General features: G+C 41.8%; 2 protein-coding genes and 1 long non-coding RNA gene across 11 annotated transcripts in view; all 3 read left to right on the plus strand.

The window, feature by feature from the left end:
* The window catches only part of SEPTIN6 (septin 6), a 75,345-nt gene extending 67,274 nt beyond the window's left edge, over positions 1-8,071 (plus strand). For 2 of the 8 annotated variants that reach the window (XM_059680175.1, XM_059680168.1), the window contains exon 10: positions 3,986-5,404. In XM_059680175.1, coding sequence (XP_059536158.1) covers positions 3,986-4,025 — 40 coding nt within the window. In that variant the 3' untranslated portion in view covers positions 4,026-5,404. Of the gene's footprint in view, positions 1-3,027; positions 3,733-3,985; positions 5,405-7,001 lie in introns of those variants that run through there. The other 6 variants (XM_059680173.1, XM_059680171.1, XM_059680174.1 and 3 more) reach the window with 3 other exon arrangements.
* A 4,736-nt stretch (positions 8,072-12,807) lies between these two features.
* On the plus strand, positions 12,808-26,729 carry NKRF (NFKB repressing factor). 2 transcript variants are annotated; one of them, XM_059680143.1, is made up of 4 exons: positions 13,335-13,469; positions 15,056-15,170; positions 22,550-22,680; positions 23,762-26,729. In XM_059680143.1, exons 3-4 carry the CDS (start codon positions 22,566-22,568, stop codon positions 25,720-25,722), a joined length of 2,076 nt encoding a protein of 691 aa, XP_059536126.1. In that variant the 5' UTR covers positions 13,335-13,469; positions 15,056-15,170; positions 22,550-22,565; the 3' UTR covers positions 25,723-26,729. The 2 variants fall into 2 exon arrangements, with proteins under 2 accessions (XP_059536125.1, XP_059536126.1); XM_059680142.1 differs by lacking the exon at positions 15,056-15,170 and having other exon boundaries at positions 12,808-13,469.
* LOC132224956 (uncharacterized) lies at positions 15,180-15,899 on the plus strand. Its single transcript, XR_009450771.1, has 2 exons — positions 15,180-15,474; positions 15,719-15,899. It is a non-coding gene; the product is annotated as an uncharacterized LOC132224956 (long non-coding RNA).
* Positions 26,730-27,511: the final 782 nt, after the last annotated feature.

Below are 27,511 nucleotides of genomic sequence, written 5' to 3' on the forward strand. Positions count from 1 at the left end.
GTCTCATAAATGCCTTTACATTTGGTTTGTTTGAATCAGGGAGGGAATATAAAATATTGAGAGGGCTTCTCCCTACTCAGCAATGTAGTTTATGATTTTTAAAAAATATTTTTTATTGATTTCAGAGAGTAAGGGAGAGGAAGAGGTAGAAACATCAATGAGAGAGAATCATTGATTGGCGGCCTCCTGCACGCCCCACACTGGGGATTGAGCCCGCAACCCAGGCATGTGCCCTTGATCAGAATTGAACCTGGGACCCTTCAATCCGCAAGCCAAAGCTCTATCCACTGAGCCAAACCAGTGTATAATTTAAATGGAGAGCCTGCCATTCATCACCAAATAGTGCTACAGCTATTGCACTGGGGACTTTGAGCAGCTGGCAAAACATCCTATTTTCAAGCAAGTTCCAAAGAGGAAGTCCATTGAGGTTTCTGAAACATAAGCCCCATGAAATTGGGCCAAAGGAAACAACCCTAAAAGAACAATGAAAAGATTTATTGTCTGGCTTAAGGGCAAGTCTTTAGAGCCCCTGTTAGTTGACTGGAATTAAACAGCAGGTTTCCATTAAGGAAGACTATCACATGCTAGAGCAGTGGTTCTCAACCTTGGCTGCACATTAGAATCACCTGGGAATCTTTTTCAAATCCTGATTTCTGGGCCTCATCCTCCAGAAGTTCTGTTTCTTTGTTATGGGGTGAGGCCACAACATTAGTAACAAAGAAACAGCATTTCCGGAGGATGAGGCCCAGAAATCAGGATTTTAAAAAGATTCCCAGGTGATTCTAATGTGCAGCCAAGGTTGAGAACCACTGTCCTAGAGTATCTGTCCTCTGCTGTGGTCCCAGTGCCTTGCAAAGGGTCTGACACCTGTAGAAGCTCAGTTCACATGTATCTTCTTTGTTCCCCATTGTCAATGTGGACAGTAGAAAATATGTATTCTGGTAAATTAGCTTTCAGTTAATGGAACTGAATTAATGTGGTTTAACACAGTTTGGTTCAGGTTTCCCTGAGTGAACCATTGTTAGTGGCCATTACTAAAATGAATTCTGGCAAAACTATAATTAAAGCCTTACTTTATAGGTGAGAGGCAATTTAGCAAACAGCGGGAACAGCCAACCTCAACCCAAGTAGGTTGTTTCTTTCTGGCAGGCTTCTCCCCAGAAGACCATAAAAGCAGTTCCAAACCAAATAGGGGAGAGAGGTCTTGACTCCCTGGGATCTGAAAGCAGCAAAGGCAGCCTGTCCCCTTCCCAGAGCCCTCATTCATGGGGTGGATTACAAAGTCTACCTCTCATTAATGAGTGAGGCTTACTGTTCCTCACTGATCTTGAAATTTCTTGAGGCACTACTTGTAGCTGGAAATGGTACAGTTGGAAACTGTAATAGAAAATAACTCCTGTGACCTGTACACAGTTGTGATACTATATCTGAATGGTTACTGACCCTTGACTCTTGGGGGTACACAGTAGAGGGAAGAGTGTACGTGTATCCAAATATGTCGGCCTTCCTGTGAAGCAGAAAATAGGCTGTTGCTGCGTAGTTTAGGTTTCCCTTCCCCTAGGAATTAGGCAAAGGATAAAATAAGAAAGGAGCATTCATATAACATTCTAATACTTTTCAAAGTGCTTTTCCACATGATATCTCATTTTCGCCTTACAACAGTCATGTGGTACAGAAGGAATAATCTTCCGTTGACAAAATGAGTACATGGAGGAGCAGGGAATTTAATAGACTTGACCAAGGATCACACAGTGAGTTAGTGGCAGAACTGGAACAAGAATGTAGAACTCCTGCCCGGCCAGCATGGCTCAGTGTTTGAGCATCGACCTATGAACCAGGAGGTCATAGTTCAATTCCCATTCAAGACACATGCTTGGGTTGTGGGCTCAACCGCCAGTTGGGGGCGTGCAGGAGGCAGCCGATCAATGATTCTCATCATTGATGTTTCTATCTATCTCTCCCTCTCCCTTCCTCCCTGAAATCAATTTTTAAAATATTTGAAAAAACTATATAAGAATGTAGAACTCCTAATTCTTGGTGTATATTGCTATTCCTGTGTGTGTGTGTGTGTGTGTGTGTGTGTGTGTGTGTGTGGTGTTGAGGTGTTTGGATGTATTCACTCTGAGGAAGTAGTGACTGTACATACTCATGTATGCAAATGCTTTTAACTATCCCTCCCAAATATCTAATAGTCTTTATTTAATGGAATAAATGTATTCGTCAGATAAAAAACAGGGGCTTAGATCCACAGCCAAGGCATTCTCAGGGACACTGTGGTGTGATTAAACAGCCAAGGGTTTCAGACTCTGATTCTGGCTGCATCTTTTTCTTTGTGATCTGGGCAAGACAGTTGATTTCCCTGTGTCTCAGTCTCCTCATATGTCAAATGGGGATGGATATTACTTGCCATGATTATGTCACAAGGATGAAGTTTAAATGAAAAAAAAAAAAGGTCAAAGTGCTATGTGAACACAAACCAATAATGGATTTCCGTAGTTCAGTTTTTCAGATAACTGTGGTCTACACCAGACACTTCTCAAACAGCTCTTGTCCCAGGGCACCACTTAGCTGACTGGGACTGCTCCAAAGGCTACCTGAGGTGAAACCTCAACCTCCTCTGCTTTCCCTATGGGACAAGGCAATTAATAGCTGAGAGCCTGGTGCTCTATGCAGGGGCCTGAGGCCACCTGGACATTTGCTGAAGGTATTCCTGCACAAGGTGTCTGGGTGTGGGGCATTAGTCAGGACCTAGTAATTAAGAAGAGAGAGAATGTCTTCTTGAGACTCTTGGTAATTATTTTGCTAGCTAATACCACTACTGCTGCCACTCAGAGGTGTGTGTGTGGGTGTACGGGCGAGAAAGCATGTTCCCAGGAGCCAATGCAATATAGAACCTTAAAACCATCTAACATAGCTATATATTCTAATTTGTCTACTAGTCATCATGACAAACAGTTTTCTTCTAACCTTTGTTTGGGGTACATTAATCCACCCATTCATTAACCTACCTTCTCTTTTCATTTTCAGTTTGGGCTTCCTGTAGATGCTCTTTTCCTGCACAACAGAGCTGGGCCTCCCTATCTTTACCCCTAACACGACTGGGGGCACACAACCCGTGCCCTCTCCTCTCTTCCTGCCAAAGTTTATAGAAGCCTGAGAGTCTGAGGATGGTGTCTGGCCTCTGGTTAAGAAGCCAGCAGTTCTGTGGTTTAAAGATGCATCGTGCATCCCGCTTCCCCTCCTAGTGTTCCCAGCCAGCCACTCCCCATCTCCAAGTTTGCCAGAGTGTAACTTGTTCAGGGGTCCTATCTGCTACTCTCCACCGCCAGTTCCCCTGTTCGAACTCTGATGGCTGCTCGCTTCCCCGAGGTATTTTCATCCACCGTGACTGGGTAAGCACCAGTCAACAAGGCTTTCCCCCTTGGCCCCTAGTCATTGGGCTTCCCTGAGCACTCGCCACCTCCCAGCACAGCCACAGTTCCTTCTCAGAGGGCTCCAGAAGGAGATCCTTTGATGCCTTTTCCTTTTGGCCTCCCAGCCCTTTCCAGTTTTGATTCACTCAAGGTGACTGTACTCAAGCTGTGTTAAAAATCCAGAATAAGTTTACACCAAGTCCCCCATACCCCCTCCCCCAAAAATGACTGCTGAAGAAAATAGCATAAATGTCCTCTCCCTATAACTCCTAGTACCCCACAGATGCAGAAGGGGAAATAAACCTGCATATTATTGCCAGCCTAGTGTCTTGAATGATGGGCTTAAGGAATTCTGAGGGGTCTGGGCATCGCCTCTGTAATCTCCTTTAGGGCTCCACGCCATTCCCCAACGGCAGGGCCAGTAGCAGGTATAATAACCCTTGTCATAAGCTGTCAAACTGAGTGGTCAAAGAATCAATGTTTTCAGTTTTGCTTTGATGAGTCTTCCTGTCTGTTTGGTGAATGTGATGAGTTTTAATCTGTATTTTGCATGTACCCCCCACAATGAGAAGACGTGGATCTTTCAGCTGGAGAAGAGAAAAGAAGTGTTAATCCTCAGAAGGTCCCTAATTTTATCTGCAGTCTAAGGATTTGATATTTTATAAATATTCCAGTCCTAATTCTGGTCATGGCTTTGGGAAACCCTTTAAAGTAGAGAGTGCTCCACTGTCAGGCACAGTGGCCTTTGGTGTTTAGCCAGGGCGAGAGTGAGAGCTGGAGGTGAGCTGGCAATACTCTGTGGCTAACCCGCTCTTTCTCTGCCCTTCCTTTGCAGTAATCTATGGCTGTGTACTGAATAGTATTCCCGGCTACAGCTGGACTGGACTCCATTTAGCCTTTTAAGCCAAGGTTCCTATTTTAACTGACAGCTTTCCTTCGCGGTGCCAGGAAGCTGGGTCCCCTGCCCCTACCATGTACTTCCACTTCAAGCACCACCTCTTTTTTTGAGTTCTGCCTCCCAGTGTCACTGGCACTGACCATGACTTCATTTTTTTAAAAAAAATTTTTGAGGGTATTTTTGTTGTTGTTACTTTCTTTGGAAACAGTCTATCAAGGCTATGTCAAATAGTCAGGCCGTTTTTTGAAGAGTTGAGCATGGGAAGAGGGTTTCTATCTTTAATAATAGATAAGAGGAAGCAAAAAGTAGAAAAAATGAAAAGCAAACATATGCACACGTTACCTTTTCTTGTTGGTTAAGCAAGAGTACAGCTTTGATATGTATTGTTTGGTGAGTCACTGATTTGTTAGTGGCCACAGGCAAAAAAGAAAGGGGTTGCTGCCAAAGCTTAAGCTAGTTTCTTGAAAAATCCAAGTCTCATGGAGCATTTTAGGAGACTCTATGCTTAGCAGTTTGAAAAAAAAAAAAAAGAACTTGGATACTCAGCCAGTAGCTCAGAGAGATGCTAAGTTAGGGCTGTCAAGCCCTCTGGAGAAAGGCTTATTTGCAGCTTTGATGTTTCCAGTCCAGTTTCACAGATGCTTCTGCACAAATCCCAAACTTAAAAACAACCAACTGGCTTCCATCCCCTCTGGGTAATTATTTTTGTCACAAATAGAGCCTCCTCATTTGCATTTGTTTACAGATTAAGTACTTGTGGCTTGAAGAGCTCTGAAAACTTCAAAAGTTTTAGAGCCATACAGTCTGAAAGACCTTCAGAGCCTAGGCAGGAATTTCATATTAAGGGAGAAATTTTGGTCCACAAGACAGACATGACCCACTTTTTTCTTTTTTAAAAAAGATATATTTTTATTGATTTCAGAGAGGAAGGGAGAGGGAGAGAGAGATAGAAACATCAATGATGAGAGAGAATTATTGATCAGCTGCCTCCTGCACGCTCCCTACTGGGATTGAGCCTGCAACCCGACCAGCAATGGAACCACGACCTCCTGGTTCATAGGTTGATGCTCAACCACTGAGCCACGCTGGTCGGGCCCCATAGAAGTGAATGGACCTGCCAGAGGTCCCAGTGCTGTTTCTTGGTAGAGCCAGGCCAAACTCAGTGTCTCCTGACTCCAGATCCATTTCACAAAGGGCTTCAATCTGTTCATGTTCCTGGAGACGAGGTCTTTTTTTTTTTAAAGATATTTTTATTGATTTGAGAAAGGAAGAGAGAGATAGAAACATCAATGATGAGAGAAAAACATTGATCGGCTGCCTCCTGCATGCCCCCCTCCCTCACCTGGGACTGAGCTCACGACCCAGGCGTGTGCCCTTGACTGGAATCAAATGTGGGACCCTTCAGTCTGCAGGCCAATGGCTCTATCCACTGAGCCAAACCAGCTAGGGCTGAGATCAGGTATTTTGATGCTCAGAGAAACTGCATAGTTGCTCCTAGAGGGCCTTTGAGATTTTTTTCCCATAGAAAAATATTCAAGGATGGATACGTAGGGGCAGGCAAAGCTGAAGACCCCAGAGCAACTCCTGAAGGGAGTGCTTCTGCTGGCAGAAGGGGTCAGTCACCAGTACCTGTTAGCTGGTCAGCTTTCCTGGAAGTCTGGAATGGGGCCTAGGCATGCATATGTTTACCTGGTGCCCTAGATGATGCTCATAATCAAGAAAGTTTAGTAAACGAAAATTTAACCTCTGAGTGATCATAAAGCCTTTAGGAAGTCGATTAACACTTTGAAAAGAATTAAAATTGTACTTTATTGGACAGTTTTCTTTCTTTTTTTTGTTTTATGGCATTGATTGGGGTGACATTGATTAATGGTAGTTTTCTCACTGTAAGACAGAAAGGATTTTTCCCCTTCAGTGAAAAAACTTCCTAATTAGTAAAAGTGTTGCTGTTTTTTTGTTTTTTTTTATTACTTTTAAAATATATATATTTTTTATTTCAGAGAGGAAGGGAGAGGGAGAGAGAGACAGAAACATCAATGATGAGAGAGAATCATTGATCGGCTGCCTCCTGCACAATTGAATCGCACCGGCAACCCAGGCATGTGCCCTGACCGGGAATCGAACTGTGACCACCTGGTTCATAGGTCGATGCTCAACCATTGAGCCACACCGGCCAGGCTGTTGCTGTTTTTTAAAAATACCCTAACTACTCTGTTTACTTCTGGTGATACAAAACCAGTCATTAAAAATGGTCTGTGCTTTTATTTTTCCATTCTGGAATGGAATGGCTCTCCTGAAAAATCCCCAAGTGTGCGTGTGCACACACGCACACATGCACACACCTCATTTCTTAAGCCAAGAAGTTTGCTTTTCCTAGCTGCAGTGCAGATCACTTTTGTTTTTGTTTTTGTTTCCTGTTCTAATCATATGGTATTCCCATGTGGCTGTTAATATGTGCTTGTTTTTTAATTAAAACAAGAAGCTTTAAACTGGTGTGTGTTGTTCTTAAAGCCTTGTCAGCAGATTTCCGGGTGGTGATGGTCCGTCAGTGACCCCATTTCTAAGCTGTCTTCTGCAAGTATAATCTGTTCTACCTCACACTGCCCCCTCCCCTCGCCTTGTCTTACTTTGAATATCCTTTTTCTTTGGCTAATTTCATGTTTTCTTTCTCTTTCTCTCTCCCTCTCCAGCTTTTTTTAATCTTGTCTTCAGCAGCTGCACTAAGTCTAAAGGAGAAGACTGCCATTATAGAAGAGTTAGGGTTCCACATTGTCTCAAACCCGAAACCAACCAACTCCCTCTCCCTCCATGCGCGTGCGCAAACATACACACACACTACACACTCAGCAAGTGTTCATGTGTCCCTGTGTCCAGGCAAGAAGCTCTCTCCTGACTTACATGGTATTTTAAACGAAAGTGTCTTGTCCTAGCCTAATAAGGCAGGAAAAGAACCGTCAGAGCTGGAGAATGGACCAAGTGTAACCTCAGAGAGACAACTGCAGGATGACTCACCCAAGTGTAAGTGACTGGGGCAGGAGACCTCAGCTGTGGGTGTGGAAGCGCTGTTCACAAGTTTTCGTTTGAGTTTCTTGTTTTTCTTTTTAAACACGAATTCTCCGGTTCAGTGGGTTGACTGTCCACAGCCACTAGTAAACATTTCTGAATGGAAGAGAAAGTCAAGTGACATTTGTATCTTCTTCAGCATTCCCAGACCTTCTGCAGACCCCTGCCAAGGGGGAAATGGATCCACTAACATTCAAAAGTAGAGGAAGAGTCCTCTACTTTTCCTTTATTAGCATGGATTTAACTGACCGGTTGAGAAAGGAAAGATGGGAGGGGGGTTAAGCTTAGTGAGAGCAAAATTAATTCATTCAACCTTCCAAGGCTAGTTGGGGTTCTGAGAGGTTTCTGCTCAACCTGGGATCTGGCTGGAGAGCTTTGATGTTGATAAATCTGCCTTGAATTTGTTGGTTTAATTTGCATCAAAATACCATGTAAGTGTGCTCCTTCCCATATATCCCTACAACCATCACCATCCCACTGTCCGGTGTCTCCTGAGAGAGCCTCTTTGCATGTTTTCCAGAATCTGTGTTTGTTTTTCCTTTCTTTTCCTTTGTTCTTTTTGCTCAACGGTGTGGCCATTCACTGCCCCTCTGGGGCTTTCATTCGCCAGGAGAAACATCCTAAAACCAGCACTGTTTAGCTTGATACCTTTCTAATGTCCATGTCAATTTTCAATAAAATTCAAAGAAATGCTCAATGGCTGTGTGATCTGATATTTAACCATTAGATGATTCGACCCATCATGGTTTGCCTTAGGAGTGGGTGGCTGCCTTCCAAGTGGATGATTTGAAGGGCTCAGGGAGGCACCATAAGCCCATATGCAACCTTCCTAGGTGGGCTGCTGTGCCCCCTCCTTCCTCTATTTGAGCTTGAAATTCCCACAGTGGGGTGGGATGGGGTAGACAGGAAGTCCTCTACTTTTCCTTTATTAGCATATATTTATCTGACCCGTTGAGCTCCTTATCATCTATGATAACAGAGGGAGGAAGTGGAGTGCCAGATCCTACAGAACAAGATTCTCCTATTTAATCCCGTGATGGGAGCATCCCAAAAATTCATGCATATGGCTGTTCTTTATGACTCAAAAGACAGCAAGCAGTATTTTGTGTCTTGGATCCACCAGGGAGGGAAAGCTCCTGTCCTCAGTCCCCACTCCTAGCATTAAAGTGGGCAAGAGGGAGCGTGGTCAGTTTTCATAAATGCTTGCAAGTGTGGGGTTTCCTTTCCCTGGCTCCGTATCCTGGATGGCCAGATACTGGAGTCAGGAGAGTGGTCCATATCCTCTTGGTGCCCAGGCCTGAAGGAAGCGACACTGGCCTGCGTCTGCATAGTTTGCACACTAGAGGGCAGCCGAGTGACACAACACTAGCATCTGACGTCACTGAGTAGCTGCAGGCATTGAGGTGTGGAAAAATACAGGCTCTGCAGCCAGACAGCCTTGCTAACGTGTGCGCTATGGGAAAATTGTGTTAAAAACTTCCCTGCAAAAGGAGACTATCAGCAACTCCATTGCAGGATGATCATGAAGGCTACATGAACTCATGTAAATTAAAGACCCAGGTGTTCCATAAACGGTACCCTTTATTAAAGGATGGCGTTTCCCCTTTGCTAGAAGTATCTTGGGTCCCTCTAATGCACCCTTTCTAAACCTCAGCACTACTGACATTTGAGGACAGATGATTCTTTGCTGTAGGGGCCTGTTCATTGTAGCATGTTTAACAGCATCCCTACCCACTAGATGTCAGTAGCACCCTACCCCACTCCCAATTGTGACAACCAAAAATGTCTCCTATCAATGCCAAGTGTCTCCTGAAGGACAAAATAGCCCATGTTGAGAATCATTACTCTAGGCCACGGGTCAGCAAACTTTTTCTGTAAAAGGCCAGCTGATAAATGTTTTAGGCTTTGCAGGCCAGATGGTCTCTGCAACTATTCAACTGTTACTATGGCACAAAAGCAGTCATAGATAATATGTATGTAAAAGGATGAGTGTGGCTGTGTGCCAATAAAACTTCATTTACAGACACTGAAATTTGACATTCACATCTGAATTTCATTTTCACATGTCATAAATTATTTTTATTCTTTTCAACCATTAAAAAATGTAAAAAGCATTCTTAGCATGCTGGTCATACAAATACAGGCGGTGGGGCCAGATTTGGTCTGCAGGCCATAGTATGCTTACCCCACCTGTAACGCATTTTAATGCTTGTTGATGCATCATCAGACTAAAGGTGTTCGAAGCGACTGGCTGGTCAAAATAAATCAGAAATGAAGACAAATGGCTGAAGTTTTAATGCAAGTTGAGTGGGGAGTAATTCACTAAAATTTGCACACAGTTTTGCTAGAGCATAGGTGGGAGGCAGGGGCTTGCTGTGTCGATGAGCTCCTGCTCCTGGGGTACTGAGCAGGTGAGAACCCCAACTACTTCTAGATAGAGGACTGTGCCTCTAATACCCTCAAAAACACCAAGCAACCAGGAGTCCTGTTTAAGCACTGAGGTTAAGCAGTGTTCTCTCCTGTCTGAAATGCCCCCACTTCAAGAGATTCATCTCTTACTGAAAGGACAGCTTTCTTGCAAGGCCATTCTTTTAAAATGTGGGTACCCCTTCAAAGAGTTGTGCATTTGAACAATAATAGTATGTCACAGAGGTTTTGCCACCTAGACCTACCTTCCATCAGTATCCCTCCAAGTCCTCCACTACCTCTTAGCTTATTTGGCTTGAGCTTTAGAAAGTCCATACTCAGGGCTCAACAACTATAAAAATTTATGATATTCTATTGTAAGCAAGGCCCCTCCCTTTCCCTTTCTTATTTGTCAACTTAGTGTCATTGTTGACTTATAGTTTCCTATTGTTTCAATGGTTCCTTACTGTCCTTAATAATTTTTGTACTCAAATTACCAAGATGTGACCAGTGGGAGCTCCTAGCTATTGCTTTTAATCTGTTAGTAAACATACCTCAAAGAGAATATTGCAGTGCAGACTACTATTCTGGTCAAGAACTTTTGGTGGTCTGATTTCTGGGATAGTTTATGGGGGGTGCTTAACCAGTCTCCAAGTTTTCCTCCTGTGATCACTCACTGAATCCCCCGTAGGAAAGGGCATCGAGAGAAGCTCAGAGCTGTCAGTGGTGTGTGTGTGTGTGTGTGTGTGTGTGTGTGTGTGTGTGTGTGTGTCTAGGATGGATAACTACCAATTTCTGGATTGTTTTAGGATTGCAATGGATGAGTTTATCATCATTCCTTGCTATACCTATCTTCAACAATGTTTTAGATAATCTACTTCAGCTTAGGGTTTCAATTCCTGGTAACAGAGAAATATGTGGCTTGTGAAAAGGGAATTGGCTGATATAGGTTGGCTGGAGGATTTTGATCAGAAGGATTACTAGCGAAATAAGGTCATGGATAATCATGCAAATTTTTGTTTCGCTTTCTAGAGATGAAACTGTATTCCACAGTGGGAATTTCAAATGGAGTCCAGTTATGGCTGTTGTAAAGTAAATGGCCCGCCTCTAACATCAGTTTCATTGCCTTTCATTTTGTAATCCAAGTTCAAAAGTCAGATTGCAATTATATGTTCCTATCTGATGAACATGTTTTCATCAAAGCTAAGAGGATGTAGCTTTTATTTTCTCAAATCTTTTTCTAGGAACAATATGTATTGATGACAATGCTGTTGCTGATGAAGGTTGGCAACTTAGGCTGAAATTAATCCAACTGTAAAATAACAAATCAGCTTAAAATATAGACTCCAAGAAAATGACTTTCACAAGATTGGGACAATGGAAAGAGCCTTTACTCATTCATTCATTCAACTCAAGAAATATCTATGGAGTGCCCACAGTAGCCAGGCATAGGTGCAAAAAGCAAGGCAGGTGAGTTCCTTGTTCTCATGGAGCTGACACTGGGCAGGGGGAAGTCAAACTTTCTTAAAGAGTTCAAAAGATGATACATGTGAAGAAAAACATTTTTTTAAAAACAGGGCAATGCAATGGCAAATGGCTGGGAAAGCACTGGATGAGGAGTCAAGTGACCCAGATTATGATCTCAGCTTTGCTACAGTCTCTACAGTCTTCAACTAGTCATTCACCTCTCCAGCTTTAATTTTTTCAATCATACTACAATGACTTTAATTTATGATCTCTAAGCTTCCTATTTCATATCATGTTTTGATCTTGTGGTTCAAAGAATGCCTTTACTTCAATCAACATGAATGCCTGCTATAGAGTCAAAGACAAAACACTCACTAGGTAGGAAATAGGCAAGACAGACATGGAAATAAATAATTATGAAACGGTGTGAAAAGTGATGTTATCTTCTCTTCTCAATCCAATACACCCTACACATAAGATGTGCCATATAATGAAAAATGTGTCGTTAAAATGTGAAACAGGGCAATGGGTCAAAGCCACCTCATCCAATGGACCTGCTGCTAGTGGGACATTGAGTTTCATAGAGGACTATTTCTCCCCACCAAGACTGTAATCAGTTCTAGGATGACAGAGAAAACCCAGTTTCTTTTTCCTTTTATTACTGCCAGTGTGGGGCAAAAGTAGGCTTGCTGTATTGGAAACACAGTTTATTATTTCTTATTATTAATTGTATTATTTTCCATACAAACAACTGTAAGCCTACTTTGCCCCACCCTGTATTGAGCACACAAGTGCTGTGTAAATTCCTGTTGACAGATACTCATTGATGAACTACATAAATAACACAGGTTGGCAGACAGGGACTGAGGGAACTGACCCGAACACTGCTAGAGCGAAGTGTTCAGCTATACAGTGGTTTTGCCATTTGTTGCTGTGCAGCTTTTAAGGCTCTTTGGGGGCCCTTTTGTATTTTGTAATATTTTTCACATTTTAAATTGGTACAGAAAATGCAAAATTACTTGCAATCATGATAAGAACTGTGTAAGCACGGTGTCTCTATTTGTCAGCAATTGGAATGGAATATGTACGAGAAGTGGCATTGTGGATTACTTTCTTTGCAAGTATTTAATCTCGCCTATGTTCTCACAATAAAATGCAAAGCTAACGACACATAACGCACATAGCTTTTCAAGCTATCCTCTAAAGAAAAGGAACCTCGGAGAGCTGACATTAAAAAAAAAAAAAAGTGTAAAATCCATTACAAACCTAAGTCCCTCCCAAAGAACACCGCATTGTCGTGCTGCTCAGAAACTCAGGGGAAAGCGTCAGAGGAGTCATTGCAGCCAACAATCACCTGAGGTCGTCTTCCAGAGATTCAATGGAAACATGTTCCAGAACCTCTGAGAATCTTCCAAAATTTACTTCCCGTAGTCCCCTCCCTCCGCTAGTCACCGTAGTGCGTCAAAGGCCTGTAGTCGTCATAAAAGGGGGAAATGTACATCGCGCGATATTTGGTCACGGGATTTGGAAGTTAGGGATCTCACGCAGCGCATGCGCACTGGCTCGCTACCGCCGGGCTGCACGCGGGTAGGTAGGCAGGAACTCAGAGGAGGGGGAGCAGAGCGTGCTGGTGGCTTTCCCCCTCCTCCCCGTGCTGAGCGTGGGTCTGCGGGTGGCTGGAAGTGCGGAGCGCGGGGCCTGGCTCGGCGTCCCCGACGCGCGTGGACTGCAGTGGGCGCCCTCCTGCTCCTCCACGAGTTGGAGTGCAGCAGGCGCGCGCCCTGGCATCGGGACCTGAGCTCCTTTTCCTCTTTAGCATTCGCCCTCCAAGCACACACCCTAGTCCCCTGAGAGTTGGTCTTCGCGCCACGGCGCGCCCCTCCTCACCCGGCCCCTCCCACCGGCCCCCGATCCAACTCGCTCCAGGTCCGTAGTTGGCTTCATCCCTGGTGGCCCTGCTTGGGGGCGGAGAAGATGGCTGGCGGACGTCTGCTCTTGGGGGGCGACTTCCTGTCGCCGCCGCCGCTGCTCCCCCTCCCGCCGCCGCCGCCCCCGCCTGATCCAGTGCTGGAGCAGTGGCGCTATAGCCACGAAAGTGACTGGCAGTGGGCTCTGCGACGCAGCTTCATCTGTCGGCACCTACACAGCTATCCCGGGGCTGCCCTCGACCAGCTCCTAGCGCTCTCCGCCGCCTGGACCAACCACGTTTTCCTGGGTTGCAGGTGAGGAAGGTGCGCGGATCCGGTTAAGGAACAGGGATAGGAGAACGGTGATGGGGATTGGGACAGGGACTGGGGCAGGATACAGAGGGTTAGAGGCTGGAGATTTGGAAATGCTGGAGGACACTGTTGTCCTGGGGAGGGGGTTGGCCGAGTGAGGTGGCAGGGGTTGAAGACATAACGGCTAGAAGGGTGCGGGGGGTCGCGGGAGAAACCCCTCCAAGACCAGGAATGGAGATAGAGGTGTGCTTGGAAGAGGAATCATCACCATTAGAGAGGTGAACATTGTGGTGATGGTTCTGGAGGGCGTGAGAAATGACAAATAGCAGAACCTGAGACCTGCGTAGGACCTTCCAAGGATGCGGTATCCGCAGAGAACATCCTACAGTCGCGGTTTCTAGGGTCCGCGGGGGTGGGGGCGCTGCGGTTCTAATCCTAGTCTCCTGAGCACTGTCTTTCCATCCCCATTAAATAAAACAACATCCCCCCAGCTGGGTTTTACTGTCTCCTCCTGGAAAGGCGGTTTGTGTGAGGTGTCTCAGCCGCAGGGTCCGCCTTGCTTGTAGATTTGCGCATATGTGTGGAAGCAAACAAAGAAATGGATATATCTACTATAAAAATGGATTGCCCTCCTTTCACCTTAATTATGATCAGAAGGATTAACATTTATCATTGGGTGAGATTTTAGGTGTGCTTTTATGTGTGTGTGTTTGCCCCTCCCCCCTTTTCTAAAACCTAGTGCGCATTCTGAACAGGCCTCTTTGAAAGCTCTTTGCTTTTGATGGAGACGGGAGACTGCAGTATGGTTCCAACGCATTTTTTTTTTAAACAGGACTACTTGGACCTCTATATTTCAGAGCCCCCAACCCGGTCTTATATTAGACTAATCATTCCTTTGATCGATTGAGAGGCTTTTTTGACTCTTGCCTCACAGTGAATTTTTTATTAGGAAGGATGAGATATTCTGGAAAATTATCAGATAAAATTCAGTCAATTCAGGTCCAGAAATGACTAACAGATACAGAAAAATAGGATTGTCCCCCCTTACCCTTAATTGTTGAACATGGTATTCAGTGTGGTACTTTGAACTCATCACAAAAATTAATGTGTGTGTTTTTTTTTATCTTCTCTAGGTTAGTGTAATTTCTGCCTCCAGAGATAATGATTATTTCACTGGAGGAGCTGGTTACAACTGGGGAAGCCTCAGTTATTAATCAAGTCAGAAAAATCTAATTGACCTTCATTTAATAATGTTGTTTTTGCAGTTAAAAAGGTACCTTTATCATAGATCTTAATATTACAGAAGGCCATGGGGAATCTGAATCCTAAAAAATATCTTAAATGGTAGGATAATATCTATCCTTTGTGTTAATAAATCTTACCTTCCCACTAGAATGTAAGCTTTGGGGAAAGGGTTTATGGTTTCTTGTTCACACCTTTATTCTCAGTGCCTAGAAGAGTGCCTTCTGTGTAATGGCTGCCCAATAAATGGATAAATATAGGTTTATAATGTACAAAATAGTTTAAAATTTATGTATCTCACTTAATACAACAGCTTTGGGAATTAGGTGGTGTCTCATTTTTTACAGCTGAATCAATGGAGGCCAAGAAGTTAAGTGACTTTTCCAAGGTCCCACAGTCTTCTGATACTCTTTCCACTGAGATACAGCTGCTATATTTGGGAAGGATGGACCAGGAATGAAAGCAAGTAACTGACACACACAGACCACCGCATTATTATGCCTCAGGATTTCATTCCAAAAACAGCAGTCTTATATATAAGGAGAGCATTAAAAACACAAGCCAGGCCAATGATAGTCAGTGTTAAAAGCTCAAGTTTTCAGGCATTTTATATGTGTATGTGCACTTGCCAAAGCACATCACCTGTGTATAGTATATATACTATAGTCACCATGTGACAAAAGTCAGTTCAGTCAACACAAGTTGCCATAACATTATCAAATAGCATAACAACCCTAGCTGGTTAGAACAACTGGTTAGAGCAGCCGTGGGCAAACTACAGCCCGCGGGCCGGATCCGGCCCGTTTGAAATGAATAAAACTAAAAAAAAAAAAAAAAAAAAAAAAAAAAAAAAAGACCCGTACCCTTTTATGTAATGATGTTTACTTTGAATTTATATTAGTTCACACAAACACTCCATCCATGCTTTTGTTCCGGCCCTCCGGTCCAGTTTAAGAACCCATTGTGGCCCTCGAGTCAAAAAGTTTGCCCACCCCTGGGTTAGAGCATAGGCAGGCTGAAGGGTCCTGGGTTCAATTCTAGTCAAGGGCATGTACCTTGGTTGCAGGCTCCATCCATAGCCCCTCCGCATGCAGGAGGCAACCAATCGATAAAAAACATCGATGTGTCTCTCACATCGATGTTTCTGTCTCCCTTCCTTCCACTCTTTTTAAAAATGGAAAAATATCCTCAGATGAGGATTAACAAAAAACAAAAGCAAAAAAAACCCACAAAAAACACACCAAAAAATATACCATAACAGAAAAGTAATGTTTGCATTATATCTAGTTTAGATGTAGGAAAAAGAAGAGGCAATAAAGAATTTTGGGAGCTAGGAACCAAGTGCAGTCTTCCACTTTTATGTTAGCTGTCATCTTCAGGTGGAGAAAATCTATGTACTTGTTAATGTTGATATTGGCAGAGCTCTTGTTTTATGGTCTTTTTTTTTGTGACAGAAGGCTCTTCTTTCTCTCAAGGGAACTGCAGAATACACGGCAAAAGTGCATATTCTGAACTTTACAGTCCACCCTTGACTTTTAGAACAGGTTGTTAACAGTAGCAAGAAGGGAACTTGTTGAATTTTTCCCCCCATCTAGCAGGACTTTTTGTATTGTTTCAGTTCTAGGTATCAACTGTATCAACTCCTAGGTCAAGGATATCTTTTTTTTAAATATATTTTATTGATTTTTCACAGAGAGGAAGGGAGAGGGACAGAGAGCCAGAAACATCGATGAGAGAAAAACATCGATCAGCTGCCTTCTGCACAGTCCTCACTGGGTATGTGCCCGCAACCAAGGTACATGCCCTTGACCGGAATCGAACCTGGGACCCTTGAGTCCCCAGGCCGACGCTCTATCCACTGAGCCAAACCGGTTAGGGCTCAAGGATATCTTGAAAATTTCTTAATTATAAGACCAAGCCAGGAGGGGCTCAAATGTGCAGGAAGGCAAAACATGTTTCATTTTTTTGGTGGTAATGATTTTCAAGGTACAAGTTTGAATACTGTATCTCTTTAACTCTAACAGTGGTTCTCAAATATAGGCAGGCATCAGAATCACCAGCCAGGCCTCTTGAAACACAGATTGCTGGGCCCATCCCCAGGGTTTCTGATTCAGTAGGTCTGAGGTGAGGCCCCAGAATTTCAGAATTTGCATTTCTAACAAGTTGCAGGTAATGCTGATAATCGAGTGATGCCATCCAGAGATTACACTATGAGAGCCACTGCTTTATAATAAAGGATAAAATAAAACAATGTTTTCCAGTCTGCCTTTTCATCATTTTTCCATCATAGTCTAGGCCAGTGGTTCTCAACCTTCCTGATGCCGCGACCCTTTAATACAGTTCCTCATGTTGTGGTTACCCCCAACCATAAAATTATTTTCGTTGCTACTTCATAACTGTAATTTTGCTACTGTTATGAATCGTAATGTAAATACCTGATATGCAGGATGTATTTTCATTGTTACAAATTGAACATAATTAAAGCATTGTGATTAATCACAAAAACAATATGTAATTATATATGTGTTTTCCGATGGTCTTAGGCGACTCCGGTGAAAGGGTCGTTCGACCCCCAAAGGGGTCACGACCCACAGGTTGAGAACCGCTGGTCTAGGCAATTAGGAAGCTCAAAATAGCTGAAATTATTTCTCTGTTTCATAAAAGAAAACAATCTGTCAAGAACTTTTTTCTGCAAGCCATTTCTAAAATATATCTTGTAAAAAAAAAAAATATATATATATATATATATATCTTGTGCCCTAGCCGGTTTGGCTCAGTGGATAGAGCATCGGCCTGGGGACCAAAGGATCCTGGGTTTGATTCCGGTCAAGGGCATGTACCGTACCTTGGTTGCAGGCTCTTCCCTGGCCTGGGTCCTGGTCGGGGCACATGCAGGAGGCAACCAAACACACTGATGTTTCTGTCTTTCCTTTCTTCCACTCCTCCTAACAATCAATGGAAAAATATCCTCAGGTGAGGATTGACAAAAAAAAATCTTGTGGCTGATGAAAAGTTACATCTGTAGCACTTAAATAATTATTCATATGAATGCCTAGGGATCTGCATGATATGTACTTAAATTGTGGATAAATGTATATGTATTTAATGAAGCAGAATGTTTGGTTAACTGGAGCATTGTTTTCCAATCATTCTTCATCGACAGGATTAGAATCAGAATTCTGGCCTATTGATCTTTGATGTGATATTAATTAATCAGGAAGGTGTATCTTAAAATGCAACCAGCTTTTCCACCTTGATTATTTGTCTCTTCTTTTCCTTGTTGATGTGAGGCTGTTGCAGATGCCAATGGGCTCATGCTGTAAAACTAACTTTGCCCACAGTAGGTAGAGGGCATCAGTCACCACTAATGAAGTGGAAGTGTGAGTGTTCAAAAGATTTATCAATAATCTGGTTGTTTGTTATTCACATATGTTAGGAGTCTTATGAATGGTTTTGAATAAATCCTATATAATAAAAGGCTCATATGCAAATTGACTGAACGGTGGAAAGACTGGTCGCTATGATGTGCACTGACCACCAGGGGGCAGACACTCAATGCAGGAGCTGCCCTCTGGTGGTCAGTGTGCTCCCACAGGGGGAGCACCACTCAGCCACAAGCCAGGGGGAGCAGGCCTAAGCCATCAATTGGACATCCCCTGAGGGCTCCCAGACTGAGGGCACAGGCAGGGTTGAGGGACCTCCCCCCTACCCCTCCTACCCCATGCATGAATTTTGTGCACCGGGCCTTTAGTAATTTTATAATTGACCATCTTTTTTTAAAAAATATATTTTAGTGATTTTTTACAGAGAGGAAGGGAGAGAGAGAGAGAGTTTGAAGCATCGATGAGAGAGAAACATCGATCAGCTGCCTCCTGCACACCACCTACTGGGGATGTGCCCGCAACCCAGGTACATGCCCTTGACTGGAATCGAACCCAGGACCTTTTAGTCCGCAGGCCAACGCTCTATCCACTGAGCCAAACTGGTTTCGGCTATAATTGGCCATCTTAATCTTTGCTGAGTTTTCAAACTTCAGCTTTCTTACTTGGATTTAGTAGACCCAGTTTAATATATTTAAAAAAATTTTTAAGCATCTATTACTGAATATTTATTAAATTTCAGGTGCCATTATATATCATAAATATGCACCTACATGTACCTGTTTTTGTTCAAGAATGTAAGTTCATGAACTCAGATGTTTTTTGTCTATTAGAAATCATCTTTTATGTGCTAGGCATGGTGGGACAATTGAATAGCATCCTGATTTCCAAAAGCTTGGTACATAATAAGCTACCTTTTAAAGCCCTAAAGACCTGCTGGAGATTTTCCAGAGTGGCCAGACTGTTTTACATTCCCACCAGCGATGTGTAAGTGATCCAGGTTCTCTGCATCCTTGCCAGCATTGGGTGTTGCTGCTATTTTTTATTTTAGCCATTGTGATGTGTGTAGTCATATCTCGTTGTGGTTTTAAATTGCATTTCTCTGGTGGTTAATGATGTTTTCAATGTGCTTATATGCAATCTATATTTCCTGTTTGGTAAAATGTTCTGTTCATATCTTTTGTTTGTTTTTAAATATGAGTTTTTTACTGTTGCGTTTTGAGAGGCATTTCTATTAGATACTAGTTTTTTTGTTTTGTTTTGAAATATATTTATTGATTTCAGAGAGGAAGGGAGGAGAGAGAGAAAGAAACATCCATGATGAGAGAGAATCATTGATCAGCTGCCTCCTGCACTCCCCCCACTGGGAATCAAGCCTGCAACCCAGACATGGGCCCTTGGCCAGAATTGAACCCGGGACCTTTCAGTCCGAAGGCTGATGCTCTATCCACTGAGCCAAGCCGGCTAGGGCTAGATAGTAGTTTTTTTGTCAAGTGTGTGGCTTGCAAATATTTCTCCCAGTTTGTAGCTTTTCATCCTCTTAACAAGGTCTTTTGAGAGCAAAAGTTTTTAATTTTGATGAAGTGCATTTTATCAGCTATTCCTTTTATGGATCATGCTTTTGGTGTCAAGTATAAGAACTGTTTGCCTGGCCCAGATCCTGAAGATTTTCTCCTGTTTTTTTTTTTTTTTTTTTTTTTGTACAACTTTTATAGGTTTACATTTTACATTGAGGTCTGTGATGCACTTTGAATTAATCTTTGTATAAAGTTTGAAGTGTAGGTTGAGGTTTTGTTTGTTGCCTGTGGATGCCCACTTGCTCCAGTACCATATGTTGAAAAGGCTGTCCTTCCTCTGTCGAACTGCTTTTGCAATGTTGTTAACAATCAGTTGAGCATGTTTGTGTGGGTCTATTTCTGGGTTTTTCCCCATCAACTTTTCACCTAATAGGCTTAGCAGCCATTGATGACCATTTATTATTGCATTATGGGTTGCAAAATGGTAGTATTCTTTCATTCCTACACTTAATAGCTGGGCTGCTTCTGTAAAAGAGATTTTCTTCATCAACTCTTTAGTTGCTCTGAGGTATAATTTATATGGAAAATGCCAAATAAATACTTGGTTTCTTCCTTAATATTACCCATTTTTGGAATAATGACTTGATTTTCTACCATCCTCCAAAGATGACCAATAATGAGTTTGTAAGTACCTTTTTGAGCTAATGGATTTTTAACATATTTGATGTGTCTCAATCCACTGCTATTATTGTTCTTATTGATACTCAAGTTGACTTATTTTGCCAGTGGGAGGCTATTCAAGTTGGCTTCTGAGTCCACTTGATCTAATTCCTGAAGTCTTTGACAGCTTCCCTGTTTTCAGGCACAAGAATATCTGCCAGGTTCATCTTACACATTTCTTGCCCCAGACTTGGAATCAGCCATTTCTCTAAGGACTTTGATTCTTTTTCATGGAAATGATAGAGATCACAATCTGGATGTTAACCCAGCAGCTCTTAACACTCTTAGTACTTTGATAAATATATCAATGAATTATTTGCATATAATATACATATATGATAGAGGAAAAATAAATCATGAATTTATATGGATATTTTCAATTCAAACTTAAAGATAAGGTATTGGCTTACACTTTTTTTCTTTTATTGATTTCAGAAAGGGAGGGAGAGATAGAAACATCAATGATGAGAAAGAATTACTGATCAATTGCTTCCTGCATGTCCCACACCGGGGATTGAGCCCGCAACCGGGGCATGTGTCCTGACTGGGAATCAAACCATGACCTCCTGGTTCATAGGTCAGTGCTCAAGCACTGAGCCACACCAGCCGGGCTTACATTTCTTTTTTTAAAAGAACTTAAATTTTTATTTTTCAATTATAGTTTATATTCAGTATTTTTATTTTTATTTTTTTTATTTCAGAGAGGACGGGGGAGAGATCAATGATGAGAGAGAATCATTGATTGGCTGCCTCCTGCACGCCCCACCCTGGGGGCGGAGCCTACAACCCAGTCATGTGCTGTGACTTGGAATTGAACCTTGACCTTCTGGGTCATAGGTTGACGCTCAAGCACTGAGTCATGCTGGCCGGGCACATTCAGTATTATTTTGTATTAGTTTTAGGTGTATATAGCATAGTGGTTAAACAGTCATGTACTTTATAAAGTGTTCCCCCAAATATTTCAAGTACTCACCTGGCACCATACATAGTTATTGCATTTTCTATGCTGTACTTTACATTCCCATGACTATTTGTAACTACAATGTATACTTCTCAATCCCTTCATCCTCCTTCACCCAGTTCCCAATCGCCCTTCCCTTTTGGCAACCAACAGTCCACTCAGTGTATCTGTGAGTCTGTTTCAATTTTGTTTGTTCATTTATCTTGTTTTTTATACTCCACATATAAGTGAAATCTTACAGTATTTGTCTTTCTCTGTCTGACTTACTTCACTTAGCATAATACCCTCTAGGTCCATCCATCCTATCACAAATGGTAAACTTTTAATTCTTTTTGTGGATGAGTGATATTCATTGTATATACAGGGTGTCCCAAAAAAGTATACATACTTTAACAGCTCATACCTCAATTTTGAAAATGAAATGTATTTTAATAAACACTGCCTTAATAATTATTCAAAGTGTGTGTATACATTTTTGAGGACATCCTATATATATTTACCACCACTTTTTTAATCCATTCTTCTATTGATGGGCACTTAGGTTGTTTCCATATCTTGGCTATTGTAAATAACACTACAATGAACATAAGGGTGCATATATTCTTTTGAATTAGTGTTTTGGATTTCTTTGGGTATATTCCCAGAAGTGGAATTGCTGGGTCATAAGGCAGTTACATATTTAGGTTTTTGTTTGTTTGTTTTTAATATATTTTTATTTATTTCAGAGAGGAAGGGAGAGGGAGAGAGAGATAGAAACATCAATGATGAGAGAGAATCATCTTTCGGATGCCTCCTGCATGCCCCCCACTGGGGATCAAGCCCGCAAGTGCCCTGATGAGGAATTGAATCATGACCTCCAGGTTCATACGTCGATGCTCAACCACTAAGCCACACCGGCCAGGCACATTTTTAGTTTTTTGAGGACCCTCCATACTGTTCCCCATAGTGGCTGCACCAATTTGCATCCCCACCAACAGTGCAAGAGGGTTCCCTGTTCTCCATATCCTTGCCAGCACTTGTTTGTGGATTCATTGATGATATTGGCTTAAATGTCTTGATTATATGCTTATATGGCTTGAAATGACAGTACCATAATTACTCATTTGATAGGTAAGTATTTTAGGGCAAATTCTTCAGTTTTATAGCCAAGATACTCTGTTAAAAATGTCCCGTGGGAACAATTATAAAATTGGCTCATTTAGAAGCTTTTTAAAAAACTACATTCTTATCTGTTTTAATGGTAGATTATATTAATTTAAATAGGTATAGCCCACGCTTGATGGAAAAAATTCTCCAAATGGCTGAAGGTATTGATATTGGGGAGATGCCTTCATATGATCTGATGCTGTCCAAACCTTCTAAGGGTCATAAACGTCACCTCTCAACATATGATGGTGAGTATACTTGTTTCTGGAAAATGGGATTTGAAGAAACGGCATGGCCTTTATTTTTTTTTAAAAAAAACACACAATATGAGTGGTATAACATTCATGACATTGGATCTTACACAAATGTAAAAAAAAAAATTAACTTCTGGTTATGCACAATTGGGTTTGTTTTGTTTGTTTTTTGAGGATGCTAAATAGAACTGAAGACTAAGAATACTGAAGTCACACTATAATGCTATGCTTAAAGTCCATGCCATGAACCTCCCTCTAAATAGAAAAACCTTATACTCTGATCATTTGAGCATCTAAGTAACTAAATCCTCTTGGATGGGTCCAAGATGGACCAGCTTTCTACTGAATACTGTTGTAGGGAGGAAGCTCTAGTGTCTGATGTAGCTTCATCAGAGTTCTTCCATAGCTTTAAATTTGATATACCTCATAAAACATTAGTTTCCAGCTGTTGCTTGTTCTAGAAATAAAACGTAGCAAACACTCTTTGGTGCATAACAGGTCAGAACTAAGATTTTGAAGTTGAAAACCTTTTGGATCTTTTGAGAATTATTTTTATTTGAGTTTTAGTCACAACTATGTGTAAAGCGCCATCACAGAGTCACTCACCTCTGACACAAAAGAGAGAAGCTTTGTAAATGCCTCTGGTCATCATCTGTGTTGCAGCAGAGCCATCTGTTCCATCTGCAGTCCTTATGAAGGGAGCTTTTCAGCACAGGTGGTATGAGATTAATACTGGAACAACTTCTTAGTCTGTACACATCTCCTGTGCTTTAACTTATTAGACGCAAAGGCAACTACCATCGTGCATGGCCGTGACCTGCATACTTGACTCAATGGCATATTTTCTATCAAGTTCCTTCCCTTACACACAAAAGGACAGGAATCATCCCCACTTATGCTGGAACCTTACATTGCTATTTGACTGCCGTCACCTCAATGATCTGAAGTTTTTGTGATAGAAAGTATCTTATACCAACAATGCAGCTTGCAAATAATACAGTTAGTACTGTTTTCCTGTTTGGTTCTTTTGAAATATTCCCTCTTTAATGAATTGTAAATTTCACTCATTCTATAGGTCAAAATCCTCCTAAAAAGCAAGCCGGTTCCAAATTCCATGTGAGACCTCGTTTTGAGCCTGTACATTTTGTAGCTAGTAGTTCAAAAGATTTTGAAAGACAGGAAGATCCTTATGGCTCTCAAACAAAGGAGGTAAATGAACAAACACATTTTGCCAGAATGCCAAGAAACATCTACCAAGATTATACTCAAGACTCTTTCAGTGCACAAGATGGGAATTCTCAGTATTGTGATTCAGCAGGATTTCTTTTCACAAAAGACCAGCCTGTAACATCCAACATGTATTTTGACCGTGGGAACCCTGCCTCAAGCAGCACAGCACAGCAGGCAAACTTGCAGTCAGCTCCTGAGCCCTCACTATCACAGACATTTCCTGAGTCAGTGGTAGCTGAGAAGCAGTATTTTATTGAAAAATTAACAGCGACCATCTGGAGCAACCTTTCTAATCCAGAGATGACTTCCGGATCTGATAAAATTAATTATACATACATGTTAACTCGTTGTATTCAGGCATGTAAGACAAATCCTGAGTATATATATGTTCCTTTAAAAGAAATCCCCCCTGCTGACATCCCTAAAAATAAAAAACTTCTGACAGATGGTTATGCTTGTGAAGTTAGATGCCAAAATATCTACTTAACTACAGGGTATGCTGGCAGCAAGAATGGGTCCAGGGATCGAGCTACTGAGCTAGCTGTAAAACTCTTGCAGAAGCGTATTGAAGTTAGGGTTATCCGGCGGAAATTCAAACACACATTTGGAGAGGACCTTGTGGTGTGTCAGATTGGCATGCCTTCGTATGACTTTCCTCCAGCTCTGAAGCCGCCAGAAGAGCTGGTGGTGTTGGCTAAGGATGCCTCTGGGCAGCCAATTTATAATGCTTCTGCCAAACACTGGACCAATTTTGTCCTTACAGAAAATGCAAACGATGCTATTGGTATCCTTAACAATTCCGCCTCATTCAACAAAATGTCAGTTGAATACAAATATGAGATGATGCCAAACCGCACATGGCGTTGTCGAGTGTTTTTGCAAGATCATTGCTTAGCTGAAGGTTATGGAACCAAAAAAACAAGTAAACATGCAGCTGCTGATGAGGCTTTGAAAATCCTTCAAAAAACACAACCCACTTACCCATCTGTCAAAAGTTCACAATGCCAAGCAGGCTCTTCACCCAAGGGATCTGGCAAGAAGAAAGATATAAAGGATCTTGTAGTTTATGAGAATTCTTCAAATCCTGTGTGCACGATGAACGACACAGCTCAGTTTAACCGCATGACAGTTGAATACGTCTATGAAAGAATGACAGGCCTCCGATGGAAATGCAAGGTGATTCTGGAGAGTGAAGTCATTGCAGAAGCAGTTGGGGTGAAGAAAACTGTCAAATATGAAGCTGCTGGGGAAGCTGTGAAAATCCTCAAGAAGACCCAGCCGACTGTCATTAACAACTTGAAGAAAGGAGCTATTGAAGATGTGATTTCAAGAAATGAAATTCAGGGCCGCTCAGCAGAGGAGGCTTACAAGCAACAAATCAAAGAAGATAACATAGGGAATCAGCTGTTGAGAAAGATGGGTTGGACGGGTGGTGGTTTAGGTAAATCTGGTGAGGGCATTCGGGAGCCAATCTCTGTCAAAGAGCAGCATAAGCGGGAAGGGCTTGGTCTTGATGTAGAAAGGGTAAACAAAATTGCCAAGAGAGATATTGAACAGATCATCAGAAACTACGCCCGCTCCGAGAGCCACAGCGATTTGACTTTCTCTACAGAGCTGACTAACGACGAGCGGAAGCAAATACATCAAATCGCCCAGAAGTATGGTCTTAAAAGTAAGTCTCATGGGGTAGGCCATGACAGGTACCTGGTGGTAGGTAGAAAAAGACGGAAGGAAGACCTACTAGATCAGCTCAAACAGGAAGGCCAAGTGGGGCATTATGAGCTTGTGATGCCTCAAGCAAATTGAGATCTTACTAATTTATTTTGTAAATGCCTAATGAGGCATATCTGTGAATTAAAGAAATGCTACATGTTCCAGTTGCAGAGTATATTCATTCTTAAGATGTTTCACCTTGTTCATTTCATATAGAGCTTTATTAGATATTGGAACCTGAAAAAGTATGTCCACTTGTATTAGCTTAATCCAGCAGATGCTTTTGTGCAGTTACCGTTTGTGTCTTTGATATTGCTGTGTCCCTCAGATTTTAGTAGTTTGTACAAAGCAAGAGCGCATATCCAAATGTAATTTCACCCTGAGAAAGAAATTCCCATCTTGAAGGGCATAGCACAGCAACCTGCAACAATATGTGAAGTTGATATTAACTACAATAAAACCTAATTCCAGACTTAAAATGTCAGATCATTTTGTATTATCTATTTTCATCTTTGTGTGAATCCAGTTATAGAATGTTTAACAGTAACTTGTGCTGTACGTGTAAATGTCCTTATCGACTAAATGATGTAAAACTTTCTTAAAAAGAATTTAGTGTTCGCTTATTTATAACTTCTACCATGTGGTTTTCAGCATATTGGAAGTGTGTATTGTACCTTGTGATATATCAGTTTTAACAAATTCTAGTCTTCATGCTGAACGAGCACTACTTGAGAGAGCACTTGAAAACTTTCAGAGACTTTGGTTTAACCTGAAGAAAGGAAGCTGGAACTGTTTGTTCTTGGTGCCTTGCAGAGACTCACAGCAACTCTCCATTGTAGCTTTCACGCAGTTTGGATGTACAGCGCATCCAGGGCGGCCAGAGCTGTAGTAGAACTTGGTAAAAGACTGAAGATACTTTGGTGCTTTGATGAAAAGGTCTGTTGGCTGGTCACTCTCTCAAAAAGCTTATTAAGCTCAAAAGCCAACTTTGTAACATATTTAAAACAGCTATTTTTCGCTTATTTCTGGAATGTAAAAAGAAAGTATATAAAAAGAATGTGTGTGCTTCCTGAATAAAAAGGAGCCAAAGTTGATCAAAATAGCGGTGTGCTTATTTCTGGGCAGTAGCCTAGTAGCGACACTTTGGGGATCTGGAGAGGGGAAGTGGTATTTGCACAAAGTATTTCAACACTAGAGCACATGTGGATGAACGTAATGACTTAGCAGAGAGGAACGGCTCATCAGTCACTCATGTTTTTCCTATGGACCAATATGCTGGCTGCAACCAAATCTCAGGCTGTTTAATTTTATGTTTTTGTATCTCAGATAAATCAAGTATTAATATTCACACTACTAATATTCAGAAGTGAATATTAATGTTAAACACCTCCAATGAAATATTTAGCATAATTAGGTTGTTTGCAGTGTCTTAAAACATTCAGCACCATGCTTGACATGTAACTGTCCCACAATAAACAGAAATTTCTTTTCTCCTCTTTTTTATATTTGACATTAAGAAGCTGTCCATCGTAGTTAAATCAATATTTTAAAAATATAAAGGGATTAACTTTTATACCTGGATCTCTTAACTTTTAATCACCTACAATGATTAACACAGTATATGATACTTGCTTTCCACTAAGTCTCTGCCTAGTGTGTGGCCCTTTCCTAATGTTGGTAGGAAGAGAAGTGAGGTGTGCATTGTTTTTGGCACTTAATGTTTTAACAATGGCAAAGGGAACTAAGCTAAAATGTTTATAGTTTTTTTGTACCTAAAAGGCTCATACCAACCTTGAGAAGCTATGGTTCAATTAGTGAGTTAGGGATTAAGGAATGTAAAAATTCTTTTCTCTCTACATTTCTTTCCTCTTCCCAAAATTAT

Source organism: Myotis daubentonii, chromosome X (assembly GCF_963259705.1).
Source record: "Myotis daubentonii chromosome X, mMyoDau2.1, whole genome shotgun sequence".
Taxonomy (NCBI): domain Eukaryota; kingdom Metazoa; phylum Chordata; class Mammalia; order Chiroptera; family Vespertilionidae; genus Myotis; species Myotis daubentonii.